The sequence below is a fragment of the Calypte anna genome, chromosome 7, assembly GCF_003957555.1.
Source record: "Calypte anna isolate BGI_N300 chromosome 7, bCalAnn1_v1.p, whole genome shotgun sequence".
In the NCBI taxonomy this organism is placed as follows: domain Eukaryota; kingdom Metazoa; phylum Chordata; class Aves; order Apodiformes; family Trochilidae; genus Calypte; species Calypte anna.
The window spans coordinates 29,505,241-29,531,347 of NC_044253.1; the positions used below are offsets into that span (position 1 = coordinate 29,505,241).

General features: G+C 38.5%; 1 protein-coding gene across 1 annotated transcript in view; it reads left to right on the forward strand.

The window, feature by feature from the left end:
• Positions 1-26,107, forward strand: part of PCNT (pericentrin) — an 88,435-nt gene that overhangs the window by 27,905 nt on the left and 34,423 nt on the right. Inside the window, exons 17-32 of the mRNA XM_030454402.1 lie at positions 192-408; positions 1,782-2,020; positions 3,352-3,827; positions 5,044-5,620; positions 6,668-6,901; positions 8,153-8,317; positions 10,821-10,967; positions 11,905-12,056; positions 12,332-12,546; positions 12,898-13,109; positions 14,599-14,761; positions 15,856-15,999; positions 18,504-18,542; positions 22,347-22,576; positions 22,988-23,107; positions 23,522-23,542. Of these exons, the coding sequence (XP_030310262.1) occupies positions 192-408; positions 1,782-2,020; positions 3,352-3,827; positions 5,044-5,620; positions 6,668-6,901; positions 8,153-8,317; positions 10,821-10,967; positions 11,905-12,056; positions 12,332-12,546; positions 12,898-13,109; positions 14,599-14,761; positions 15,856-15,999; positions 18,504-18,542; positions 22,347-22,576; positions 22,988-23,107; positions 23,522-23,542 (3,351 nt within the window). The remainder of the gene's footprint in view (positions 1-191; positions 409-1,781; positions 2,021-3,351; positions 3,828-5,043; positions 5,621-6,667; positions 6,902-8,152; positions 8,318-10,820; positions 10,968-11,904; positions 12,057-12,331; positions 12,547-12,897; positions 13,110-14,598; positions 14,762-15,855; positions 16,000-18,503; positions 18,543-22,346; positions 22,577-22,987; positions 23,108-23,521; positions 23,543-26,107) is intronic.

Genomic DNA, 26,107 nt, shown 5'->3' on the forward strand with positions numbered 1-26,107 from the left:
GAATCTGTGGTTCTACTTTGAGGGGCTCTACTGCTGTAGCAGCAGATGGAGTGTCAGGAGCTGGGTGAAACCAGAGGTGCATGTGTCAAACAGTTGCCTTACAGAGTAATTCATGTAGTGCTCTCATTGAAAGATTCTCTGCACAGTTTCTTCAAAGCTGAAGATCTCTTTCTAACCCATTTTTTACGTAGGAGGAACTTGCCTGTTTGCAGGTAGAACTTAAAGAGCAACACAGGCATGAATTAGATTCCTTAAGATCTTCCCTTGCACTGCAATATAAGGAAGACCTATTGAAAATGAAGATGGAGCTGTCAGACAAATATATGGCAGAAATTGAGGAAATGAAAAGAAAGCATTGTTTAGAACTTGAGCAGCTCCGTGCCCAGCTTTCAGAGGAACATATCAAAGGTAAGATGAGCTGACAGACTTGGAAGCAAAATGGTAAGCTGCTTGCATGGTTTATAGTTTCTTTAAATATTTAAAGGCTTGTCCAAACATATTATCAATTTGTTGGTTTATTTTAGACTATATCAAACACTCAAATGTTAATCCCTGACTTTGAGCACTTGGCTTTTTGACTTTTATGGGCATGTTGAGTTGGACTTGCAAAGATGTGGTAACATGAAGTTGATTATTCTGTAGTAAAACTCACTACAACAGTGGAGCAGTTGCTAAAAGGAGTTGATCAGATTTCCATTCTTGTTACCTAGAAAGACACCCTCAATTCCTGCATTAGTATTTACCTGAAACCATTTCATGCAAATACAGGAGACATTCAACATATCTGACAGAAAACTCTTAAGACATTTTTATGTTCCATGCCTTTTTTGTCTGTTTGTACTTGATATTGTTCTGTTTATATAATGTTAATACCACTTTCTTCCTGTGTTTGCCAACTAGTTGGCATACATATTGGGATGAAATTTTACACAAAAAGGAAAGTAATTTTAGGGAGCAGATTTGTATTTGCTGTAGGGTTCAGTTAAAATTTCTCTTATGGCTAAATTTAATGAGCCTTCCAATGAGGTAACAGGTTTATGTAATTTCTTAAGACTTGTTGTTTTTCTTGGAAGTGTAATTATAAAAATAAACTGCCTTGTTTAGGTTCCATATGAAATACATATATTGTTGAGGTGCAGGTAAGGGACTGTGGCAGTTCTGGTTTCTGCACCCCCTTTCTAGAAGCCCAGTGTGATACACAAACATTTGAGCTCTAAAAATGTTGATTAAAATGATCAGTGCAACTTAATTTGCAGTTATATTTCTTCATTTATTTAATTTTAATACTAGACAGTAGTCAGAATTGCTTAAATTAAAATATTTAAAGATTTGTCCCATGTGCTTTGTTTGTGAAATGCCTTATGTCAATAGGATGTGCAACAGAGGAGATAAAATTTGCATAAATCTGCCACTAACTTGTCCAGAAAGAAAGTCTGCCCCTGTGACTGCTGCTGATGGGTGGGAGGTTCTGCCACAGGTTTCATGCTCCTTTCCCATTATTCTGTGTTGGTTGATAGTGATGGATTTCAAAGGTGGTGATAAATGGGAAAATAATACAAAATCATCATGTTAATTCTTGTTGGTTGTGGTTAGAATAGCTACTGATAAATTGCACAGCTGACAACATTCAGCTTTATTTATGTGCTTTCATACGCCCTGTTAAAGGAAAGTAAAAATTGGGAATATTTTTTTATAATATAAACATAAAAGAAGATGATAAAATTTGGAAAGAATAGGAAAATAAATTCCAAAATGTTGTTTTTGTTTTGCTTTATTTTCAGAAATCACCAGACTGCGTCTGCAGAGCGCTCAAGATGCAGCACGTCAGGTTGAAACAGAGGTGGCTGCACGAGTGTCAGTGCTGGAGGAAGAGCACAGAGCTAAGCTTGCTCTTCTCCACACTGAGAATCAGCGTATCCCAGAGCTTTCAGCAGAAATAGAACATTTAAAGGAAGAGATTACTAAACAAAAAGATATTTCTGTGCAGAATGAAAAGCATCTGAAAGAGGAAATGGAAAAGGTAATTCATCTTGCAGTACTGATTTTTAGAGATTTGGGCAAACTCAGATATGTTGGGAATGCCCAAGGAGATAGAAGCATTTATCTTATTATGCTTAGTTTAGGGATAGTAACTCAGCATTAAGTGGACTTGCATGGACATTCACAAGTATTGCAGTGTGAGTCAGAAGTTCAGAGCACTTTAGAGTTAAATGCTGAGTTTCTCTGCAGATGAACTGTAAGAGCAGCTCATATTCATCACTGCATATGCTTCAGATGGAAGGTGTCCATCCTGAACATCTCCCTGCAGCACATGGTAGTGTCCTAGTGCAAAAGCAGCATGACACTTCTGTACTGTCACAAGCTGATGGAGAGTTCTGCAGCAGATGGAAAAAAGCCCCTCTGTTTGATGGGTCCCCTCTAAGAAATTTCTGGGTTTGATAGTACTGTTTTTTGAAGCAAATAGCCAGAAATACTTTCTTGGACCACTTCTGAGGGAATAGGAAGGACTGAACAGCAGATTTCTGCTTTTAATTTTCTTTACTATAGCTCTTCCACCTTCACTGCCAAAGTCTTAGACTTGTAAGAAACAAATCTAGCAACTTCCCTCTTACCTGTTAAATCAGCTGACCCATCTGAGGGTAAACTGGGATTGGATGTTAATTCATTGTTTAAATTTCTTCTGATATTTGAATGCTTATGAGACTTAACTGGATGAAGCTCATTTCTTTTTTAAGAGACTGTAGATATATGTAGCATTTTTCAGGAACCAATACCATCTGACTAGTGTTTTATTTTCTTTTAAGAGTTGCCCCTCCTGATTCCTTAGCTGACTATTTATTTGTTTATTTGTTGACTCTAAAAATACACTACAGGTTTTTTGATTTTTGTCATTGAGAAATCACTTGGTGCCTTGGCTTCTGTTTTTGGTTTTTTATGTTGCTTTTATGTTATGTTTGAGGTCATGGTCTTGGACATTGAATATAAATTCCACTGGGATATATAAGGAGAGGAGAGGTTTCAAAGAGATTGCTGATCATGCCCAACAAAAATACCTATTAATTTTATAAATTATGAAATGAAGAAAAGTGGCCCCAAGAGAAAGCAACATAATCTGCCATATTAATTCTAAAATTTCACCTTAATTTTTCCTTCTCTTTCTTACCCCAATTAATTCTTAATGGTGAGTTTGACTGAAGTACCTATAAACTGATATTTTGGTCTTATTTTTATTTGAAGTGACTACAGTGCAAGAGTTGAATCTCTTCTAAGACCTTAAATGTGTAAGAGTGTTCACACATTTCATTTTGCTTTTGGCATTTTATGGATTATTTTTAATAACTGCATTCACAGGTAAAATACAAGGTAGCTGAGGATCACAAAAATAAATTAAGGGAAGCCAGAGAAGAAGTTGAGAAAATAGAGACAACGTACAAAGAAAAAGAAAAGAAATGGAAACGTGAAAGTGAGGAGCAGAGAATCCAAGCAGAAGAGAAGTTGTCATTGCTGCGTATTGAACTGCAAAATAGAGCTGACTCTGAGAAGCAGAATTTGCAAAAGGAGTTCGAGCTTCGTGAAGCTGAAATGAATCAGCTTCAAGATCATCAAGCTGCCAAAATTCTAGAATTGGAGAAGTTGGTAAAGGAGCAGCAAAACAACTTGCAGCAACTAGAGGACAGCCTTGCAAGTGCACAGGCTGTGCAGAAATCTCAGGAGCAATATGACAGTGACCTGCAGGCAGCCAGAGCACTCATGGCAGAAGAAATGGAAAAGGTCACACTTGGTCTGCAGGAGGAATGTGCCCTGAAACTTATGGAAGCACAAAACAAGTAAGTCCTGAATATTTGAGCTTTTTCTCTTAGCAGTCCAGTTATTGTTGTTCGTACCTTTTCCTGTTTTAAACTTAAGCTGTAGTGATACAGGTTTGTCACTTGATGGCACCAGCTAACTTGCATATATAAAACTTGCTATTCCACAAGAACAGTAATCCTGTCCATGATGGTTTGCTGTAGAATTTTGCTTTGTGGAAATGTGCTTAATCTAATCTAGCAAATCAAACAAAGTCAAGTTCTGCCTGTTAGAGTTAAGAATACAACACACAGCTGAAAATTGCATGAGACTTGGAGGAGGGGAAGTGTTACCTGACTTATTAGTGGAAAAATTCTTTGAATTTTTGAAAGTGTTTTCAAACAATTCAAATAAATTTATTGATTTTCCTGTTGGATGAAGCTCGTGTTGTCCCCTGAATGCTGAGGCTGATGGGCTACTGAAGGTATTCTTCAGTTCTCCTACTCCTATTGAGTTCCTACTTTGTTCCTGCCCTTTCCTACCCCCATTGTTTTTAGTATATGAAAGGAAATATTCAGACAGCTACATGTTTGTATTGGCATGCCTTGCTTCAAGTATCCTTTCTTTCCTCCCCAAACATATGCTTATAGAACAACATTGGGGAAATAATTACAGTAAGAAAACACTGAAAGTAGGAACTTAACCTTTAAATAACCAATCACTTTTTAACTATTGGTGTCTGTATCCAAAAATACTATAGTTAATAACAGTAAATTGCAGCATGTCAGATACTAAATCTTTTGCATCAAACTTTAAGCAGACCTCAGAGATGTGAGATGAGTTTCAAGGAGCTCCCAGATATCCCACATACGCTTCCACAGTAGTTTTGTCTCAGTCTTAACCATATGTTTTCAGAGATCTTTCTTTTGACAATCAGTTTCCTTGCAGACAACACACATATACTGTGTTCTAGGTGCTCTCACATGGAAGTGCTTTCTCAGAGAACCAGTGTTTGTATGTTACTTTATATTAGTAAGTAATTTAATAAGGGTTCTAGTCTACCTTGTAATAACCAGTTATTACCAAGTAGCATTGCCTAAACCTTCAATTATGTGGCTATGAAGCTGAGAAGTAAAGTTTGTGGAGGCTAAGCAAGGCCTACTTGTTTGTTTTTTTCTTTTTTTTTGATGATTTAAACTTTTAATAAAACTCGGTGTCTTTTTGACAAAATTCTCTCACCTTTCCTGGAAATAACAGGTTTATGGAGGAACACAAAGCTATGACTCAGAAATTCACAGCTGAGCAAGAGGTTCTTCTTCAAGACCTGAAAAAGAAGCATGTTGATGAACTGGAACTCCAAAGTCAGCAGTTACAAGAGAAGCATAAGCAGCAAATTTTGTCTCTTACAGCTGAGTTGCAGACAAAGCACCAAGCTGAAATTGAGACTCTTAAAACTACACTAGAAAGCAAACAGCAGATTCAGCTTGAAGCCTGTGTTGCTGAACTACAGACAAAGCATCAGACAAAAATTGATGAGCTGGAGGCTAAACACTTATCAAATCTGGATTCCCTGGAGTCATCCTACCTATCTGAAATACAGAATATAAGGGATGAACACAGACAGGCTCTTGAGAAGCTACAACTGCAGCATGCAGAAGAGCTCCATGAAAAGGATAAAATAGATCAAGCCTGCTTGGTTCAGGAGATAGAATTGTTAAAATCAAAGCATGCTGAAGAACTTCAGCTTTGCCAAAATAATCTGAAAATTGAGCTAGCTACTGCTCATATGGAAAAACTTAAAGCCATGGCTGTTGAAGCAGAGGAAGCTCATAAGGTGCGTCAGAAAGAAAACTTGACACAGAAGGTGAAATTTCATGGTTCATTATGTGGGATCACCTTTTCCCTTGTTCTTGGGGTGTATTTCTACCACCTTTTTGGTCCCAGTGTAAACACTTGTTTGTGGACATATTGTGAGCTGAAATAGGAAACTGAAGCTGAGAATTAAGTCCAGCTGTTGCCTCCCTCCCAAATGCTGAGGCTGATGAGCTTTCTCAGTCTGCAGAAAAGGTACAAATGAAGCAAATATTTTTAACATTGAGGTTGGAGGGTTTCCATTTTGTGGTTCAGAGCTTCTCTGCCTGATAGTTACCCTGTAATTCTACAGAAGTTACTAGAACCAAGTAAATGTAATTGTATAGGTTAAACTACGTATTTAGAAATCCAAAAATCCTCCCTAATGGCACAGTCTTGAGTGGAAGAATAGAAGAAAGTAATCTCTAAAGGTCCCAGGTAGGATTTGGGGAGTAGGTGAGTAGACCTTGTCTTAGGGCCTTCAGCAGAAATCCATAGCTTTCCTTCTTAATAGGGCAGAGGTGAGCTTTTTCAGAGTTCAGATGGGTAAAAAAGTATCCCAAGACTTTTCCAAGTCCATGTGGTAAGACCTAGCTCATTTCTAGAACTTCAGAGCCTTCCAGAGGGAGGTGTACTGGTTTTCAGACTTATCTGTTACCAAGCCCATGTCCCAAATTCAAGTCATTGCTGTGCCTGCAAAGGCTAAAGATGAAGGTGTTCTGTGGGAGAAGGGTGGGTATTTTTCTCTTGTCTTATATTTGCTAACTTTAATTGTTCTTGAGCGTAAAGAACTGTAGAAAGAAAAGTTAAAGGTTGTGCTGATGGAAAGTCCTGTCGTTCACAAAACCCAGGGGAAAAAAACCTCAGTTATATGGAGAATGTTTATGTCCACGTGTGCTTATCATTCGTGGGACAATATTGTTCATGTTTACTTAAAAAAATTGATACAGCAGGACCTGTGCTTTACAGATGGATTACAGAAATATTTGTACTTTTTTTCCCTTCCCTTTTTAAAATAATGCTTACGCAGGATGATTTGAACACAGCTCTCCAGAATCAAAGGAGATTGCTGGAGGAAGAAAAACGTCTGGCCCTGGATACATTACGTGAGGAAGTATTGCACATGGAGGAAAAGCATAGGAAAGCACTCCAAGAACTTCAGGATCTTCATGAGGCAGAAATTAAGAAACATAAGGAAGAATACTCCAAGGAGCTGGAAGAAGAGCTGGGGAAGCTAAAAGCTCAGCATGAACATGAGCAGGAGGTCAGAATATTGCTAATAACTAAACCCGAAATAATCTATATTTTAACATACAGTAAATTCAGTTTTATTAACCTTAGAAGTAAGACTGTATAGATACACAGCTTTTTGGATTATTTTCAATAGTGCCAGTAAATAAGCAGAGACAAAGCTAACATTTTTAAGCCTTGCTTTATGTCAAAGAACTTGAGAATTCATGTATGTGTACAAGCCTAAATTTTGTACATTTAAATACATGTTTGCAGTGGTTTTTTCACTGGGGGATGGAGGGGTGAGGAATAAGTAGGCTTGCATTCTTTCAAGTTCCTGCTGTATTTAATTTAAAATTTCAAAGCTGGCATTTTGATAAAAGACTAATAGGTAATAAATTAGGTCATTAACATCTTGTGGAAAGGAACTGTTCAAGCTTTTATGAGTAAATACCCTTTAATAAAATTGGTTTCTTTTAGAAAAATTATAGCAGGTAATCCTCTTAATTCTTTCTCAGTGAGGTTTGGAAGTCTTCCCTCATTGCCCTCAAAGCTTTACGAATTCTTCTTTTTGGGAATGTTTATGTGTAACCTTGATGATGTTTACTTTCATAGTGAAGGCTGAAACTTGTATCATCTATAGTGAGGTCTCCTTAAACATTGAAATGGAAAAGGATATTTTATTTTCTCAGTCTTTTGTACAATCTGACTACTGTTGCTGCAAGCAGCCACAACTGATAGACTGTCTACTTTTCTATGTTATATATTACATTCATATATTAGGAGAAGTCACAAACTAAATGAGATTTCCTCAACTAGAACCAAACAGCATATGTTACGTTAAACTCAATCTTTTCTCTGTTATTTTTGATGGACTTCTGTTTTATCTCATTGCATTAGATATGGGAACGTATTTCATCTCATTTGAACAAGAGAAATTGCATCTTGAAGTAGGCTCTCCCTGTGTTTCTCTCCCTCTATTTCTTCCTTATTTCTCTGAATTTCTCCCAGATAAATGTATGGAAACAAGAAGGGCATATTAATTAGTCTGACCTGATGGCTGTATGAATACAGGAGATGCCTTGTTGCTTCTTGCCTGTTTTTATGGACTTGCATTTTTCTGTAGTCAGCATGGTGATAGATAGCAGTGCTACATGACCTTCAGGGCTGGAGAGAGCTATTATGAAAAGTCAGAATTTGACTGAGATAGAATGTTTTGTTCTGGTTTTATATTTTCCTTAATTATAACACTATGGCTAAAATATTTCATATTACTTGTCTGCAGCTGTATGTTTCTGCATCAGCCTCTGAAGTAGAAAATGTACGGAAAGCTCTTCTGGCTCAATTTGAGGATGTAAAACTGAAGCAGCAGCTTCAGTTCCAGGAGGAGATTGAGCTGCTGAAGTGTCAGTCAGAGGTACTGCTTGAACAGCAGATTGCACAACTGAAGGTAGAGTCTGATTAAAATGAACTTCAGAGCACTCACTGGTAGTGTGAAAAGTGCTTTCTCTAAACAACAGTCCTTGTGTATATTTATATTTGGTTTGTGATGTGAAAGTTGTTTTTCTTGGTGTCTGCAGAGACTGTGACCTTGGCATGTCATCATCCCTTGTCTACTGCACTTGTATGTATATAGCAAAAGGCATTCAGTGAAGCTTTTGCTGCAGGTGTGGTGACAGTGAGCACTTTGTGCATAAGGGTTTTTGTAGTTGTTGATAATTTCTGCTTTCTTGGGCTCATCATTTGGATTCCAACCTTCCATCTGAGTGAGCATCTTCAAGATGAAAATCATCTTTGGCATTGTATGATGCATGATAGTTGCCTGTTGTCTTCTGAGCCTTGTGCAAAATGTGTTTGGTTAGATGACAAGCACATGGCAAGCTAATAAATTAATGGAGAAGAGAAAGTCTTTGTTAGACGAGTAAGGGAAGCTCACAAACACCCTGAGAGCAACACTTACATTCATCTCAGTGCTGTCGCTATAATGAGCATGGCTTGAGCTCAGTTTAAGTAGAAATATTTCAGACTGGATGAAGTATTACCTTTTTACTTGCTTCTCTTGGGACAGTTCAATAGATTCTTACTGTTCTTTTCAGTGGGACTTCTCTGAACAGTTGCAAAAACTTTGAGAACATGTTGAAAATGTCCCCGTTTTTTTTCCTTCTGTGGGGTCCTCATCATTCCTTGACTTCTCTCTCCGTGGTGATACAGAGAATCATTTGAAACAAGAGATATCAGTGTACCCTGAAAAGCCACTGGAGGTATATTTGGCATTGCTGTCCTTAGCTGAAGAGTCCACTGAAACTGGCCTGGCTGTGCAGATACCTCAGAACTGCTTCCTGCTTTTCTCTCTCTTGTGCTGCCTAGGCACTTGAGTTACTGAGAGGCATTTGAGACACCAGAAACCTCTTTTCTTTGAAATTTTGCCTGGGGTAATTTACTGCTAGTACAGCTTTGTTTTGTTTGATGGTTTATTTTTTTTGTTTTTTATTTATTTTTTAGCTCATTAACTTAATGGCTGGTGTTTTGTCCCAGAAGAGACTGACTGGATCTCTTAGCAACATTAGGCTGGGATGTGTCATGGTCTGATGCAGGTTTTTACACTGAGCCTTCCCTGCCTGCTTTCCTCAGTCAGTCCAAATCCTGGGACTGTCTTTATGCCAGCCAGCTTCTTTCTTCTCCCCTATCAGATTTTAGGTATTCAGAATTCCTTCCTATAGTCTAATGCACTCTCTTTAGTGGGTGCACTGAGATCTTTAGAGACAGTTCACAAGTTTAATGTACTGGTGAAGGAAATTCCTCATCCTCCTTTCTGTCTGTTAATATCTTGCTGACTGCCAATCGTTCTGCTGATTCAGTCTACTCAGTGCAAGGACTGGCTGAGTCTTCAACAAAGGATCCAGGCTACTACCTGTGTTCTTTTCTGTAATCTTATTTCATGCCCTGGGGCAAAACTATTTTCTTGACTTTTCTTGACCAATAATAATAAAAAAAGGCAGTTATCACTTTGGAGTGTACTGGTGTTCATAAATCAGATTGCACAGGATTTTTTCCTAATGTGATCAAGAAGACTTATTTCCCAGTTTGGTGTTAGCAAGACAAGAGGGCACGGTCGCAAGTTGTGCCAGGGGAGGTTTAGGTTGGATATTAGAAAGAATTTCTTTACAGAGAGGGTGATCAGACATTGGAATGGGCTGCCCAGGGAAGTAGTGGATTCTCCATCCCTGGAGATATTTAAAAAGAGACTGGATGTGGCACTCAGTGCCATGGTCTGGCAACTGCAGTGGTAGTGGATCAAGGGTTGGACTTGATGATCTCTGAGGTCCCTTCCAACCCAGCTGATTCTATGATTCTGTGATTATGATCAGGATTCCTTTTAGCATCTTTTTGGGAGGGATGCCAACATCTTGTTTTATTTCCCTCATTTGCTGATGCAGGAGTGGGGGCTATCTAATAATCCCTTCCTTTAGAATGCTTTAGAGCACTTGGATGTGAGATCCAGTTTAATAGCTTCTAGATCATGTAGCTATGTAAATCTACCTTGTAGCTTCTCAGTATGTTCTAGTAAATCACTTCTCCTCTGTGGAACTCAGTAGTACAGTGCATGTTTCACTACTTGCAGTCAAGTGAAAGTGGCTCCTGCCCATTTGCCTCAACTTCTCTGTCTGACTCCTGTTCCTTATCACTGTCTCAGCAGTCTGAAATGACCCAGCTCTCAGTGAGCACATTCAGATAGTTTGTTTGCCTACTTAACCATATTTAAATCATAGTTTTGGCATAATTTTTTTGATTTGGGATATTAAATGGGGAAGTTGCTACTGGTTAATCTGAGAGGTCAGGTGTGCACATTTAAAGAAAAAAAAAGAAAAAAGAGGGAAGAATTGTTGTGGGATTTTTGAGGGTTGGTTGCTTTTTTTTTTCTCTGTAAATCAAAGTATATCTGACTTCTGCAGGATGAATTTGAAGCTGAAAAAAAGGCATCACTACATGACAAGGAGCAGATGTTGATTCAGGAGAGGGAGAAGGCACAGGCTGCTCATCAAAAGGAGCAGGAGATGTTATCAGCCCAGCTACAGGAAAAAGCAGCAATAATTATCCAGGTGTGTGGAAAATATTTTAAAGCTACACTTTAAATGTGTTTTTGTGGTTTTATTTTAGCACAGTGCTCAAGGTGCATATAAAGGGACTGTGTGTGTACTTATTTGGTATATTGGGCTGTTCTGTTGGGCCTTGATATTTAGTGGGAAAACCAAGAGGAACACTAAGGATTTCCTCTACTGGAAGAAATATGTTACTGTTTCCTGCTCTTCATGCAAGATTTGAGTGGTGAGAAAACTGGCAGGGGAGTAGAATACTTTTCTCCCCAATAAATGTCTTGACTAATTTTTTTCTCTTACTTTTGAGCCAAACTTTCTAACAAAACAGTAGTAGTTTGGTAGCAAAATGTGGGGATCAAAGTAGGTATATACCTATACATATATGTATGTATATATATCATAGTGGGATGGATGTGTCATCTAAATATATAAATATGAAGACAGGGGACATTTTTTTAGAATATTGTTTTCAGGCAGAGTCTGTAAAGCAAAGAAGACAGCTGACCAGCACTGATGATACCAGATCAGTTTGCTGATCAGGTTTGTGCACTATGGTGTTAAAATTTGTTTTAGGATATTGCTTTGTCTTTGAGGCATAACAAGGAAAGCAAACTAAATTATGACCCCCTAAATGACCTAAGTTATGATCTGAATTCAGTTATTTACAAATGTTTTGTACTGCTTGTATGCACAGGGTCTGAATGCAAGTGAGACAACTTCCTGAAGCAGAAACATCAGAAAAGGAGAAATAAAAAAACAACCATTAATTTTTAGTTTTACTGCTGCCCTTCATTTCTAGTACTTGTGGAAGCAGGCTCACATAACAGCAGACCACGAGTGTGTGAATATGTATGAAGTTATGAAGAGTTAAGATCATTGGGTCCAGTTCATAGTTTAGGCAAAATGATGGATTTTGTTGCATTGTTACTGTGTTTCCCAGCTGGAAAAGAAATTGGAGTCTTTGAAGCGTGAAACAGAGGAGACCAACTCTGAACTGGAGACACTTCTTCAGCGGCGGGACAGAGAAAACCAAGAAGGAGGAAATTTGGTGGCCATGTTGAGATCTGATATTGAGCAGTCCAAGGATGAAAGGTTTGTGTATCATGGGAAATATGGAGAAGAGTAAGGTTGGCTTTTTTTTTTTTTTTTTTTTTTAATTTTGGAACTTCGGTTTTCCATATTCTTTAATCTTGGAAAAAGCCAGGATATTAAGGAAACTTCTCCTTCATAGGAAACTTTCAGTCCAATGTGGATTGATATGTTATGTCATTGAGATGTGTGGATAGGAGAGAATCTGACAGTAGGTTCAGTGTCTTAAATAAAGTGCATGCAATTTTTGAAGTTCTTTATATACTTTTTTTTTCTAGGAAGAATCTGCAGGAGTCTTATCAGCATGTTTTGAAATTGCTGATTGAGATGGTGAAGTCCACAACTGCTGTTGAGGATCTTATCTGTAGCAAGATTGGTCTTTGCCTTGATGACAGTCTGGCTTCTGGGGATTCTAGGGAAGCTCACAGTATTATGGAAGAAATGGGATTCATGCAATATTTCAAATCCAAAGAAAAGCATCACCTTGAAAAAGGTGAGAGAAATCTGTGTGACTAGAGACAGTCAATTTACATTCTTGAAAAATGCCTCTTCATTTCCTTTTATATGCATGAGGTTCAGAAAGAGGGTATCTCTTGTTAGTGTTTTCTGTGTCTCTTCCAAAGCTGCCTCACACTTAAGATGGTGTCTCTCAGTGTTCTTTTTATTTCCAAGCTTTGTGAAAGACTGTCTTGATTTGTCAGCATTCAGTTATTGATGTGGACAGGTTTATGCCATGTAATACATTTTCAAGATCAAGCAATGTCACTGCCTGATGCCAGTTGTTACCTGAGTGGCTGGCTAGTTCTGTGTCACTTTCCTGTGTGTTCAAATTGCTTCTTTTCAGCATATGAGCTGCTGGATGAAACTCTCCCAGAACACAACCAGCTGTCTCCAGTGGCTGACGAGGAGTCTGAACTGAGCCAATACTTTTGTGAAAGTGTTTTTGCAAAGCCAGAACTGGCATGTGAAAATGAAGAAATGATAGAGAAAATTGGTCATCGTTTGCGCACTGCGGTGGAGAGACTTCTGGAACTGGTTACAGAATCAACTAAACAAGTAAATTTTAAAAATCTGTTTAGATGTATAGTTATACATAGTTATAGATATGTAGTTATACTGCAAATGAAAACATGGGAAACATGGTTTAAGGCATATGTATTTAGCACTTTGTAGGATTTGACATGTGAAGGAAAGCATTTTGTTCTGAATATATGACAATCTTATCAGCATAGGGAGGCATCTGCATCCTCTGCTCATTGCAATAGGAGTTTTGCCCTTATTGTATAATATTTTTATAAACAAGACTTTCTTCTAGCAGATTGTATAGGAAGTCTGTAAGGTAGTTGCCCTAAGCAGATTTAAACTGGGATTTTTTAGATACAGTTGGTATCTTCAGAAGACCAAGTTAAGGTGTTCTGAGGGGTTTTCATTTTACTTCACATCAATACTTCTTCAACATTAAAAAGTAGGTTAAAGAAAACTCAGTCCCATGTTAAAATGGGGATATATAGGCAGCACAAAGCAAACATCCTTGTAATTACATACTGTTTCATTGTGATAAAAGGAGCTGAACTCGTTATCATCAGAGAACGAGAGTTATTTCCATAGTGAGTTTTGCAGTGTCTAGATGTTCAGCTTTGGGAAAAGAAGTTGGAGGTAGATTCCAGAGTACTGTATATAGTTACAGGATTGAATTTAGTGCTCAGTAATTAGCTTGCTGAGTAAGGAAGTCCTAATTTAAGAGTAAACATGGAGGGAGAATGTATCTGAAATTTATCATCTTGTGAGTTATTTTGTGCAACCAAGAGGTAAGTGTGATACATATATTCACCATCTTCAAGAATCCCTTGTAGAATGAGGTACTTGAATTTGTGCTTTTGGGTAGTGATGCTGGTTCTACTCCCATGTGGCTAGCTTGTGGTTAATACACTTGCCCAAGCCATGGCAGATCTAGGTTCTGGGTCATAAGGAAAATATGCTTGAATGCAACTCATCCCTGTGAAATGGCCTTTCCACCAGAATAAGCTTAAATGTCAAGTAAATGGGCATGGGACTGCTCTGTGTTCCTTTCCTTTCAGCTTGATATAATGCACATAGGGATAAATAGTCTCAGAGAACTGGTGACATACCTTGGAAACCTGATGATACAGTGACTTCAGTGTCTATTAGATGTGCCTGAAGTTTTTGTAGACTTTAAGTGCAAGGAGGCTTTGGATTTCAAGTGTCTCAGCAGTTGTCAAGCTGAGCAGTTTAGCCTACAAGGGGGTGTGTCTCTATTCAAGCAAAGAAACTTCTGTGCCTAAGGAAGATCTGTGGCAAAAATACAGATATGAGAGTACAGGGAGTGCCCAGAGTGTCCAGGGGTTTTGGGCAAAGTCAATCCTGTACTAAAATGAAACTTCAAAACCTGAACCTTGATGCATAAACATTATAAAAATAAATATTAAATATAAGTATTAAGAGGGGTTTTGTTTAAATGGCTGTAGTAGTGTTACGCTGCACATGCATCCAGGAACTGATGTTGGAGGAAATGGTTTACTTTTAGCTGGAGAAAATGCATGAAAACCACGCACAATTTGAAGAAGAATTCAGCCGACGGAATCGGGAAACTGCCCAAGTGGTCAGTCAGCACCAGGAGCTGATGGAGTGCCTCAGTGAGCAAAGTGAGGCCAAGAATCAGCTGGCACTTGAGCTTCATAAAGCAGAGGGTAAGAAAACTAAGCCAGTATGAAGAGATTTCACTGTCATTTGTTCCTTGCTCATTCTTGCAAATATTTGTAATATGGTTTCTGTGTCTCTTGTTGTAGATTTGGCTGTATACAATGCATTTTCTGCATTTCAGATTACTAGTTTACTTGAAGCATGGGTCTTATCTTGGAAATTACTACTTAATTCTCTTCATGCATTTCCCTGGGGCAAGTGTGATAGTTCTTAGTCCTGTATTTGTGCCACTGACTGTGTGTGAAAAATACTGTTTTAAAAAAACAATGGCTTGCATTCCTGTGTGTCTAAAACATGGAGCTTGGATTATTGAAAAGAAGATTTACTCCCACTGTCTACCTGTCTGACTTTGTTATGGTTCCTGCTCAACCTTTCCAGTGTTTGGTGGTAGTTTGGTCATAAAGAGATTCTCTAAGAAGAGGCAAAAAGGCTGTGGCCATTGATCTTGCTGCTGTTGTAGACTCTCTCTATCATCAGTCTAATTTACCCTTCTGAAGATTACAACTTGAGGACTTTGCCTTTAGGCAGGAGAAACTTTGAGGGTTTCTGTGTCCTTTTAGTTGAAGTTCTCTCCCTAATCATGTCTTTCTGCTTTCCATTCCTCCTCTTAGTCATAGTCCTTTAGGCATACTTGGTATTTTCAAAACCCTTTTTCCCTCCTTTGCATGAATCATTGCTGAATTTCTTTGGCTCTGAATATGAAACTTGATCCTCCTTTCTGGTGATTGTTTCCTTGAACCTCAGCACCCAGCAGAGGATGCCAGGCTATGAAATGTGAGGTGGTCCCAGGCCATCAAGGCTTAAAAAAATCATCTCCTATTATCTGCATTCTTAGAGGCATTTTGTGACAGGGTAGCCTCATAAAATCTGTTAGAATACATTAACTGGTACTTGTAATGTTAGAATACATTAACTTACTCTTGAAGATACTTCAAAAACTATCTACAGTGTAAATTTTTCATCTTGCACTTCTTCCTTTGTCCATTTTTTGCAAAATGGTGTATACTGTGTTTTAAAGCTGCTTTTTTCTCAGAGATGAGTTTCTCTCTTGCCTTATTTGTGTTCTGACTTGGGATTTTAGGCATCATTGAAGGCTATGTTGCAGAAAAAGCTGCCTTGGAAGAGGCCTTGAACCTGAAAGAGGAATCTGAACGTCGCCTTGTTGTGGAGCTGGAGAGTATGCGTGAACGCTTCCAGGAGCTAACCCAGGAGCAAGCAATTCTGGGTGAGGAGTGGGTGAGGACACTTAGTGGAAAACAAAATAGTTTTCAGTCAGGATACATGGCCATGTGTTTTTATCATTGTGTCATTCTTTGGCCTCAAGGCTTAGTGAGCAGCTCAGTCTGGTACAGAGGCTAGCAGGGTCTTCTGTAAAAGCAGAAATTAAAATCAAGCAATTCTGCTTATCAGACAATATTACTCTTAGTTCAGGTTGCTGCTGTAGTCTTATGCTTAATTAGAAATTGGAAGTGTCTGAGAAAATGAAATGTGTATTAATTACAGGCAGTTCTTTGCCACAGATAATTAGCACTCAGTAACTGAGATGCTAATTTGACACTGCAGTCAAAGACAGGAGTTGGAGCTTCAGAATTTTTAACTAAGGACTAAGGAGAGAGCTTAATAATGACAGGAGAAATAAAATATTCCTGGAAGGCTGACTGGAAAGATGTTGATAATCAAACTATCTCTTTGGGTTGAACAAACTGAATGAGTATGCAGGAACTCAGAACTAGGTTGTGCTGGTTCTTAATGATGAATCTGAGAGTCATTTAAATAGTATTATATAGTTTTGATTTCTTGAATTTACAGCCTTAATATTGTTCTAGTACTTCTTGAGATTCTCACCTTCCAGTAGAAATTTTATTATTTGAGATCACTGCCTTTCCATTTCTGATAATTCCAATGTTACACAACACTCAACAATGCTCCTGCAATATCACCTTCAGCTACAGTTTGCCCAGACCTTTACTGGCTGAGCAGGCCATGTAACAGGTAGTTGTACACAGTGCATGCTTAGGTCAGAAATAAAGAGATCAAGAAACAGTTTTCCAATTAACTTCTCTGTTGTCATTAGTAGAGGGATGTAAAGCTCTAGGTTTCAAGATGTAAATCCAGAGTTCTGTAGTATGGATGTGTTTGATTAGACACAGTCTGTATGTTGCCATTATCTTTCTGCTTCCAAGGAGCCTCTGATGTAGACTCCTGCCTGGCTTTCAGCCCTCCTGTAGCTCTTCTCTGCCTCTTGTATCTCCCCCTCCTCATCTTTTCTTCACCTTTGCTTTTCTTCCCCTCTTTTCTGACTCTTGACTTCACCATTGTCCTGCTCTGGTGGGCTGCTATCTTTCTGTGCTCAACCTGTCAAATACAGTGCTATTGAAATACTCAGGCTGCACAAAGTCATGGAATGGTTTGAGTTGGAAGGAACCTTTAAAGGTCATCTAGTGCAACCCTCCCGGAGTGAGCAGAGGCAGCTTCAGCTACAGCAGAAGAGAACATATCAGTTGGAATCATGTCATCCAAATGTCTCTTAAACACTGACAGCAGGGGGGTATTGGCCACCTCTCTAGGGTTTGATTGCCTTCTCAGTAAAGAGACTTCATGGTAAGTCCAAGCCTCTCCTGGCACAGCTTTGAACCATTGCACATGTTCTGTCACTGGATCCTGAGGAGAAGAACTCAGGACCTCTCTCTCTCCATCCCCTCTTCAGGAAGCTGCAGAGAGAATTGAGGTCACCCTGTAACCTCATTTTCTCCAAACTAAGCAAATGCAAATTCTTAGCTGCTCCTTGTAGGACATTCCTTCCAGCTGGATGAGGTTGCTCCAAGCCCTGTCCAACCTGCCATTGAATGTTTCCAGGGATTGGGCAACTACAACCTCTCTGGGCAACCTGAACCAGTGTTTCACCACTGTTATAAAAAAAATTCTTCCTTGCATTGTCTGAATCCACCCTTTTTTAGTTGAAAACCATCACCCCTTGTCCTGTTGATGTATTAAGATGTGTAGTACTTGTGTTAGTGTTAAACATTTTATCTGTCTCTGAACCTCTCCTATGATGACATCTTAATATCATTCTGTTACATCACAGGAAACTTGAATTATGATCTTGTGCAGGTTGTCCTAGCTTAGAGCCTATGCTCATTTGCCCCAGTAAGCAGAGGAAGAGGTGGGGGCAGAGCTCTCTTCCTCAGGGGAAAGGCACTAAATGCCTGTTGTGCCTGCTTTACAACAGTGATTAGGACCTTGTGTAGTGTATCCTGCAGGAAATGCAAAATAATTCCATCAGATTGTTGAATGGAAGTATGTGTGTCATGGGTGTGCAAGACAGGTTACAGTCTGAGTCTTTGTCAGTGAGTTCTGCTGGACTGCATCCTGCTTTGAATCTCAATCAGGAACTAAGATGTTTGAGGCACTAATTACTCCATCTCCATCTGGGGAAATTTGCCAGAAGAGAATATTGTTTGTTTTGGAAAATGCATAAGACAGTAGCCAAGAATGTTATGACAAACTTGTATAGTTATGGTGTGAAACTGTTTCTCTAGAAGCTCCTGTCTAATTACAGACATGCATCAATGTATGTCATTAGGAGAACTGTGTCTTAGTAAAGATGAAATGCATTTTTGCCAAATCTGCACTATCTGTATTAATACAAGTTTTTAGTGCTTGAGAAGATGGAATGGATTGTAATATCCTACTCTTGTCTTGTATGTGTCTGTGTATTTCAATTTCTAGGAACACCTGCTGCAAATGTAGCACAAAAAGATGGTTCAGGTTTGTTACAATGAAGGGTTCCTTTCTGGTTTGTGTTGCTGTAACACTGAGTGACTGAATTGAATTGATTTTATTTTTGACAAAGAGGAATAGTACTTCATAAATAGGCCCAATAAATTACTTGGGTTATAAATTTCTTGGTAAAAATAATTAACTTTTGTGATGCATCAGAAAGCAAGTAAGACTATTCAATTAATTGTTCAGTATTTAAAAGAAAAATATTCTTCTGCTGTTAGGCTTAAAATGTATTGTGCCAATCTTTGTGTTCACTGGCTTTGGGTTTTTTTGAGAGGCTGGAGTCCATTGTAAGCTTGCTATAAGCATCTAATGCTACACAGTGGGCTCTTAAAAAGTTTAAATTTGTCCCTTTTTCCTCTTTAAAGGGAAAAAATGGATTTGTGGTGATGTAAAATGGAGTGCTAAAAAAATACAGCCAAAGCTGAAGGAAATTTAAGGGAGACTAGAGAAATGCTATTGAATGGCTGGGTAGAACAGAAATGGAGAGCAAAATGATGAGAGGCTGGTTATGGGAGGAAAGATGAAACCAAAAACCAGCAAGAATGTTCTGTAGAATTTTACGATGTCTTTGGAAGTCTGATGCTGGGGTAACATTTGTAGATGCCAAATTGAAAGAGGCTTTTTTTCCCCTTCCCAACCGAAAGTGAGCCTAGTTACCTCCTGAGGAGCAAACATCTAGATCTGATGAATTAGTAGTTCCCATGATTGTTGGGTAAACCAGGTCTCTCAAGTGAATGAAAGAATTGTTTAGATAAATTCCAGTTATGAGTTAAAAAACTGCAGTGAGCCCATTACTGTAGTTATTTCTTCTCACCATTCACATATCCCTGAAATACTATTTTTATTTAATATATATTTGGTAGCCACCTCACTCCTGAAATTTGCTACTGCCTGCTCAATGAGAGGGAATGTTGAACTGAGCTGTTTGGGAGTGGTTTTGGGGACTGGTGTCCACCTGGCAGCTGCAGTCCAGCTCTTGCCAGCAGCTCATTAGAACTTGAACAGTTGCTGAGCCCCCTCCCAAATCATCCTCTTTCCCCCACTCCAGCCATCTGCAGTACTGTTCCTCTGGTTTGGAATTGTTTGTAGTGTGTGGAAAATACAGTAAATAAAAGCATTGTTTGGAGTTGATTGACATAGCTTGTTCCTTGCAAAGCTGATGTCTCTTTTTTGATGTGGAGTACTAATGTGAGTAGAATGGTTTCACTAATTCGCTTAGAATGAAGCTTGGCATTTGCTAATGATGATCTTGGCAGCAGGGAGGAGTGTGCCAGGGCATTACTAAAGTGGTATTGCATGATCTGAGCTAGCATTAATAAAATAGCAGTTTTGTCCCTGTGATCCAGTGTGTGATCTGGTGATCTATTTGTGTTGCTTGAAAATGTACTTATGCACTTGGGGAATGTGTGCTTAAAAAAAAAATTTCAAATCAACAGATTGCTGAAAGAGATTGCATTTACTCAGATTGTCAAAATTTGATACCTGCTTTCTATGAAATATTCTCAAGTCCATGTAGAATCTGCTACTGTAATTGCTTTTTTCCTCATTAAGTTGCATTTCTGTCTGAGGAGATTACCATGATTGTTTATCTGTTTTATCTAATTAATATCTTGTTGTTTAGAAAACAATAGTGTTCCTTATAAAGATAAGGAGTCAGCTCATTAATGACCATGTTTCTTAGGATATAGAAGGAAAAATTCACATATACATTATACCCTGCCCTCCTCTGGACACGGTGTGTAAGCAAGTACAGTAGAGTCCTATTTTATTCCCATCTCCTGCAACACACAGTACCTGGTAAAAGATTTCCTCTGTGGTGCAGCTGTGGCTGGGATCCACTCTCCTAAAGGATTGCAGGTTTTTCTGTGCTGTGTTTCAGCTTTGGATAGCTTATCTCTGATGCATCTCATGGCTGTTACAGCTCCACATGGGTTGTGAGAGAAATTACATTGGAGAAGAGTCTTCATTTACCTGCTTGTGTTCTGTCAGGACCTGGGTCTCATCTACAACTCCCCAAGCTTTGATTAGGAAACTTGAAGCTCAGTTTGAGTGATTATTTAGCACTGTGCTGGAAAAAGTCAGGAGTGTGGCACAGCAATGGTGCTGTTTTTTTTACTGGGTAGGTGTATGAGGTGCCCACCAGGTAATTGCGAGTCTGCAAAACTGCTGCTCAGAGGGAAATGCCACTGGAATGTACTGGTGGATTATCACTCAAAGGCAGAAAGGACTTACCAGGATCAGAGCTTTCTTAGATACATAGGCTGTGAGTATATATCTAACAATTCTTGTGTCCTTTTATCATAAAATCCCCGACTGATTTGGATTGGAAGGGACATTAAAGAATCATCCAGTTCTTTTTGCTTTTGTCAGTCAGTTTTTTTCTTCAGCTGATGTGTGTCACACTCTCACATGGGCAATGTACACTTAAGGTGTGCATCTCAAAGAATTCAAGTGACTGCTAAGCATCTTTTTGCCCATTTCAGTTGCTTTCAAAAGCTACCATGGGTGCTTTGCAAAACTGACAGACTGTTAAGTAATCCAGTACAATTCCACATCTGCTTAGTTTTCTTTTGCTCTGTTAACCTATATGCTTTATCTTGCATATTTTAATATTTTCTTTAAGGAGAGAAAGTATAATTGCTAGAGTAAGAGACCAGGGAATCAACGGGGTTGCTGTGGACCTTGAACTCATGTTGTCCATATTTCTGTCCCAAACCAGAATATACTTTACTTGTTTCTCTTTGTCCAGCCTTTGTTTTTGTGTTCAAGTTATTTTTAGCTAAATTCACATTAAAATAGCTTTTCTCTAGGTGCATTCACAGTAAAGTCTTGGCTTGGGTCTTCTAAAAGGTGCATTCAATGTATCCAGCTGATGGGAAATGCAGTTTGTGGGTATAAATCAGCTCTTTAACTTACAAAAACTTCAGCTATCTGCATTTTCAGAGTTGTGGGGTTTTTTTTGGTGTTTTTTTCTTTTTTGCAGTCTGTATAGAGCAAATGTGTGCTGTCCTTCCCTTGAGTGTTTTTTTCCTTTGTCACCTCAGAACTGGACTCTTTTTTTTATAAGCATGACTGGATGTTGGAGTAAGAGGGATCTTGGCATGGCAGTTTGGGGGAATTGAGAAATCTATGAATGATTGGCTTTAGTGGGAAGAGATTTGAAGTAGGATGGAAATTTGGGATGGAAAGGGTGGCAAGGTTTTAGGACAGAGCACTGAAAGATGGGGTAGTTGGAAGGATGCATATGAGAAGCCCCACAGTGGAGTGTAGGGCTTAAATTTAGGGGTGGAGCACATCCAGAATGGAGTGATTAGCACACTTAGAGCGGAGTGAATTTGGAGGATTGAGGATCTGGCATGGTTTGGAAAGAGCCTCTGGGACAAGAGGAATGTGAAACAGGCTGAGAGGGCAAGGACCAAGGGAGGTAATTTGAAGGACTCCTGGTTAGATGGGGTGGAGTGCTCTGTAATTGAGGTCTCCAGGAGTAAAGATGAAAACTTTGTGTGCCCAGAATGGGTGCCAAGATTCACTTTGGGATTGAGAGCCCATGTCCTCTGTTAGTTCATTGCACAGTAGTCTCACCAGCGATGGCTTTCAGAGATGTGATGGGCAGCCAAATATCAGGCTTCCTTTTGTGACTCTTGCCATCTCAGGCAATGTTTCTTTGCTTTTGGTGTTGTCCAAAGTGCCTCAATTTAACCCTGTTTTAAAATCAAATTGATTTTTGTACCTTGTACTAACTTTTGTCAGTGTTATAATTGTTCCAATTTTTGTGTTCTTGTTCAGGTCTACTCAAGGAAGTAGAATTTTTAGCAAAGGAGAAACTAGAGCTTCAGTGTCAGGCAGAAAAGGACCATTCCAACTTACGCTCTCAAATGAAAGTTTTGGAGGTGGAACTGGAAGAACAGCTGCATAGTAATCAAGACCTGGCTACACAGCTATTGGAGGTTGCTGAATTAAAACAGCAAATTCAAGTTCTTGAGAAACAGCTTAAAAACCAGCGGCAATTCATGGATGTAAGCAAGCTTGCTACCACAGATCCATGGTTTTGGAGGTTCCTAAAATGAGATTTTCTGGTTTGTTTGAAATCAAGCCCTTGATATTCTAGTTGTGTAAAAGACTGGCCTTTTTTCCCGTTCTTTCTGATAAAATAAAATAGTTATAAAATTCCCTTTCTGTAGTATTACAGGATTATTTTTTCTTAGTTGATAATTGTTCTTTGTATGTACATTGGAGTAAAAAGTTTTTTTGTCTTTTCTTGTACTTTTAGCTGTGCCTTCAGGACTCCTAAAACGTGTTAATTATTTTTAAGTCAGTTTAGCTTCTTCACCATAAAAGTAAACACCATTTCTTTCATGCACTCAGTATTTTAATAAAATTAAGATTTTCCTAAAAAAGACTTTAATTGTCTCTGACTGGGTTTACAGGAACAAGCTATAGAAAGAGAACATGAACGTGATGATTTTCAGCAGGAAATTCAGAAACTGGAAGATCAGCTAAAACTTTCAGCAAAATCACAGACTTCTGGAGAGACCAGAGAATACAGGGTGAGTAAAAGCACACTTAGTGGCCAGAGGAGTTTGTTTACTACAATTAAATACCAAAACCTATATCATCTTAGGGGACTGGCTCTTGAGAGGCTTTTTTTTTTTTAATAGAAATAAATGTTGTGTGTATTACAGTAAAGTTTCACAGCCTGTGACTCTGTTTTAAATTACTGAGAAGGACAAGAATCCACACTGTGCTCTGCAGGGGGGTGTACTTTTGGTCCTAATGTGTTTATTTCTTCCAGCTATTTTAGCTGTAATAAGATATGTTCTTTGCCTGCATGTTTTGTCCCATTTAAGTTTGTAAATCAGTCTTTTTTACAAATTTTCATTTGTTTGATGCTTATTTTCAAAGATTAACTTTTGCTTTTTTGTTTTTGTTTGTTTCCCCATATATAAATGAATATTATACAGAACTATGAATTGATTCTACAGGTATGGAAAACAGCATGAACATCTCTTTAAGCTCTTTCCTTGTCCTTTCAATCCCTTCTATTCTTTAGATCTTCTTTGGATTTTTTCCTGTTCTTGATATGTCAAGTCTCTTTCAGCTTGACTTGGAGATGGAAGGACACATGTTTTAGGGTGGCAGAATTCTTGCAGGGTGTGAGGAACTGCTTTCAATTTAATTTCCTGTACATGAGTGTATCAGTCTCCTGGCTTCTTGCTCAGATGCATTACAGGCAATTATTGTATAAGAGCTTTTTGGTTTGATAGGAGAAGTGAAAGAAGAGTTTGGAGTGTGAAACAAGGGTCATAGGATTACAGTGATAAGCTGTGCCTTACCTAGCCTTCAGGTTTTGCCTCTGGCACTGCTCTTAAAATGCGTATACTTAATTTCATTTCCATCTGATCATTTAGGTACAGGTTATGAAATGCTGTACCTCAGTACTAGAGAAGCAAGCTTTGTAGGAACAAGTGAAGCTTTGTTAAAATGAATTTTCCATGCTGGAAGGCACCTGATTGCCAGTTGCCTTCTGTAACCTCTGACAGGACTTCATCAGGCTTCTTAAGAAGTAAAGCAGTATCATTCTACTTAATCTCTGCTTCTTAATTGCATGAATGGGATTCCCTGGCACTAAAGTTTTCTCCATACATCACACACACAGCCTGTGTGCTATTTACACTGTGGTGAAGAGCAGGAAAAGAAGGGCAATGTTTTTGTTTTGAGGGCCATACAACTTGGTGAAGAGCTGTTTGTATCTCTGTGGCAGCCTTTCCATTATTCTTGGGCATACAGAATCATAAAGAAATACATCAAGTTACTCAAGATATGTGAAAGGCCACAGCTTGGTTTCTATCCAGGTTGTTAGGTGAATGACAGTTAATTACTGGTGTGCCTTGTTGCTTAATAGAAATGAAGAGTCAAAAAACATTAAGACCATCTGTTGTAATATTGCAACCTCTCTTGGAAAGGATTAGAATTTAACTGGAGAAAAGCACAGAAGCAAGGACACTCAGCACGTGAGATTTGTGGATATAGTGAGGTATGCACACAACTTGTGCCCAAATAAAATGTCAGGATTTACAGTTGTTTAATGCAGCTGTAATTGCTTAACTCACTCTGTAACAAATCCAATCAAGTCAACTTCTAATCCCTGCATGTAGGAGTTGCAGCAAATTCGTGGTTGTTCTCTCTGGTCCCCTCTGGGCTCAAAGTATATATGAGTAGGATTATTTTGCAAAAAGAGTTCTGGATGGTACTGGAAGCTACAGGAGAGTGCCATGAGGGTGAAAGTTGTGCAGGTGTGCAGCACTAAGCTTCCTATAAAATGCAGTATTAAAAACCACGCTTTTTGTGTGGAATGTGTCTCAACTTCTGGGATTCTGCTGCCAAAATTTCGTAGGATTGGAAAGTACTAGCTTCCTGAAAGATTTTTTTTATCTTTTATCTTTACTCTAAAAGCCTGTGTTGTGCTTAATACTTGATTAATTGCTGATGAGGTGGGAAGGGAATAGGATGTATACAGAGATAAGTGAATGTATTTATTCCTGTAAGCAGTTGAAAATGTAATGTTGAACACTCCTGGTATCCTTAACTAGTCTGATACTCTCCATACTTACTAATTTGTCTAAATTAACTATTCTTCTGCATTTTGCTAGAGGGTCTTTTTCTGCTTTAGTAATATCTGTACATACCTGTTCTATATCAGTACCAAGAATGTTTCTAATACTGAATTGGAATCAGCATCAATTCAGACACTTATTACTGAATAATGTTTATTTTTTAAAAATGTTGCCTTCCTTGCTACTTGATACCAAATTATTTCTCCTTTAGAAGGCTTCCTGTTGCTTTTCTATCTGAGCTTGCTTTCAGTGTGCTCAATGACTTTATCCCTTCCAATGTACTCTGTTACACTGGGTTCTCTCCTGCCTTTGCTACCCAACAAAGCTCCTAGCCTTGCCTTCACCTTATTTACTGGGATGAATGAGTGACAGTTTTCCTGCAGTTCTGTGCATGATTGGATCTCAGTGAGCTCAAATGCCAAATTGTTATGCTCTTCATATCTAAGAAGTTTTTGGGAAAAGGACCTGTTCTGTGTTGGCTACTGTAAATCTGCTTTGCAGGCGTTGAGTACATTATGATGCATATTTATCTTTCCGTGCTTGGCATCTTCCTTTAAACTGGATCCTCTTTAATTAATGGAAGAGGATTCTGTGGTTACAGAAATACATCCAATGCTATTAGTAATAATTGATATAAAGCTTTTTTTTTTTTTTTTAAGTCTTAAAAACAATCAAAATAACTTCACACCACAAGGCCACTTTTTTATTACCTCTGGCTTGTGAGAATATGCCTTCATCCAGCACTTTGCTAGAATGCTGCAAATATTGAGAGTAATCAAATTAAGAGCTGATGCATTTGGAAAACAAGATTGCAGAAAGTTACTTTTTCATCCTTTCTGTCCACTTCTGGTTTTACTTTCATTTGGGATTTTAGCATAGTTTAGTCTGTAGTACCACCTTCTGTGCCATGAAATTATTCTTGCTTCTAACTGG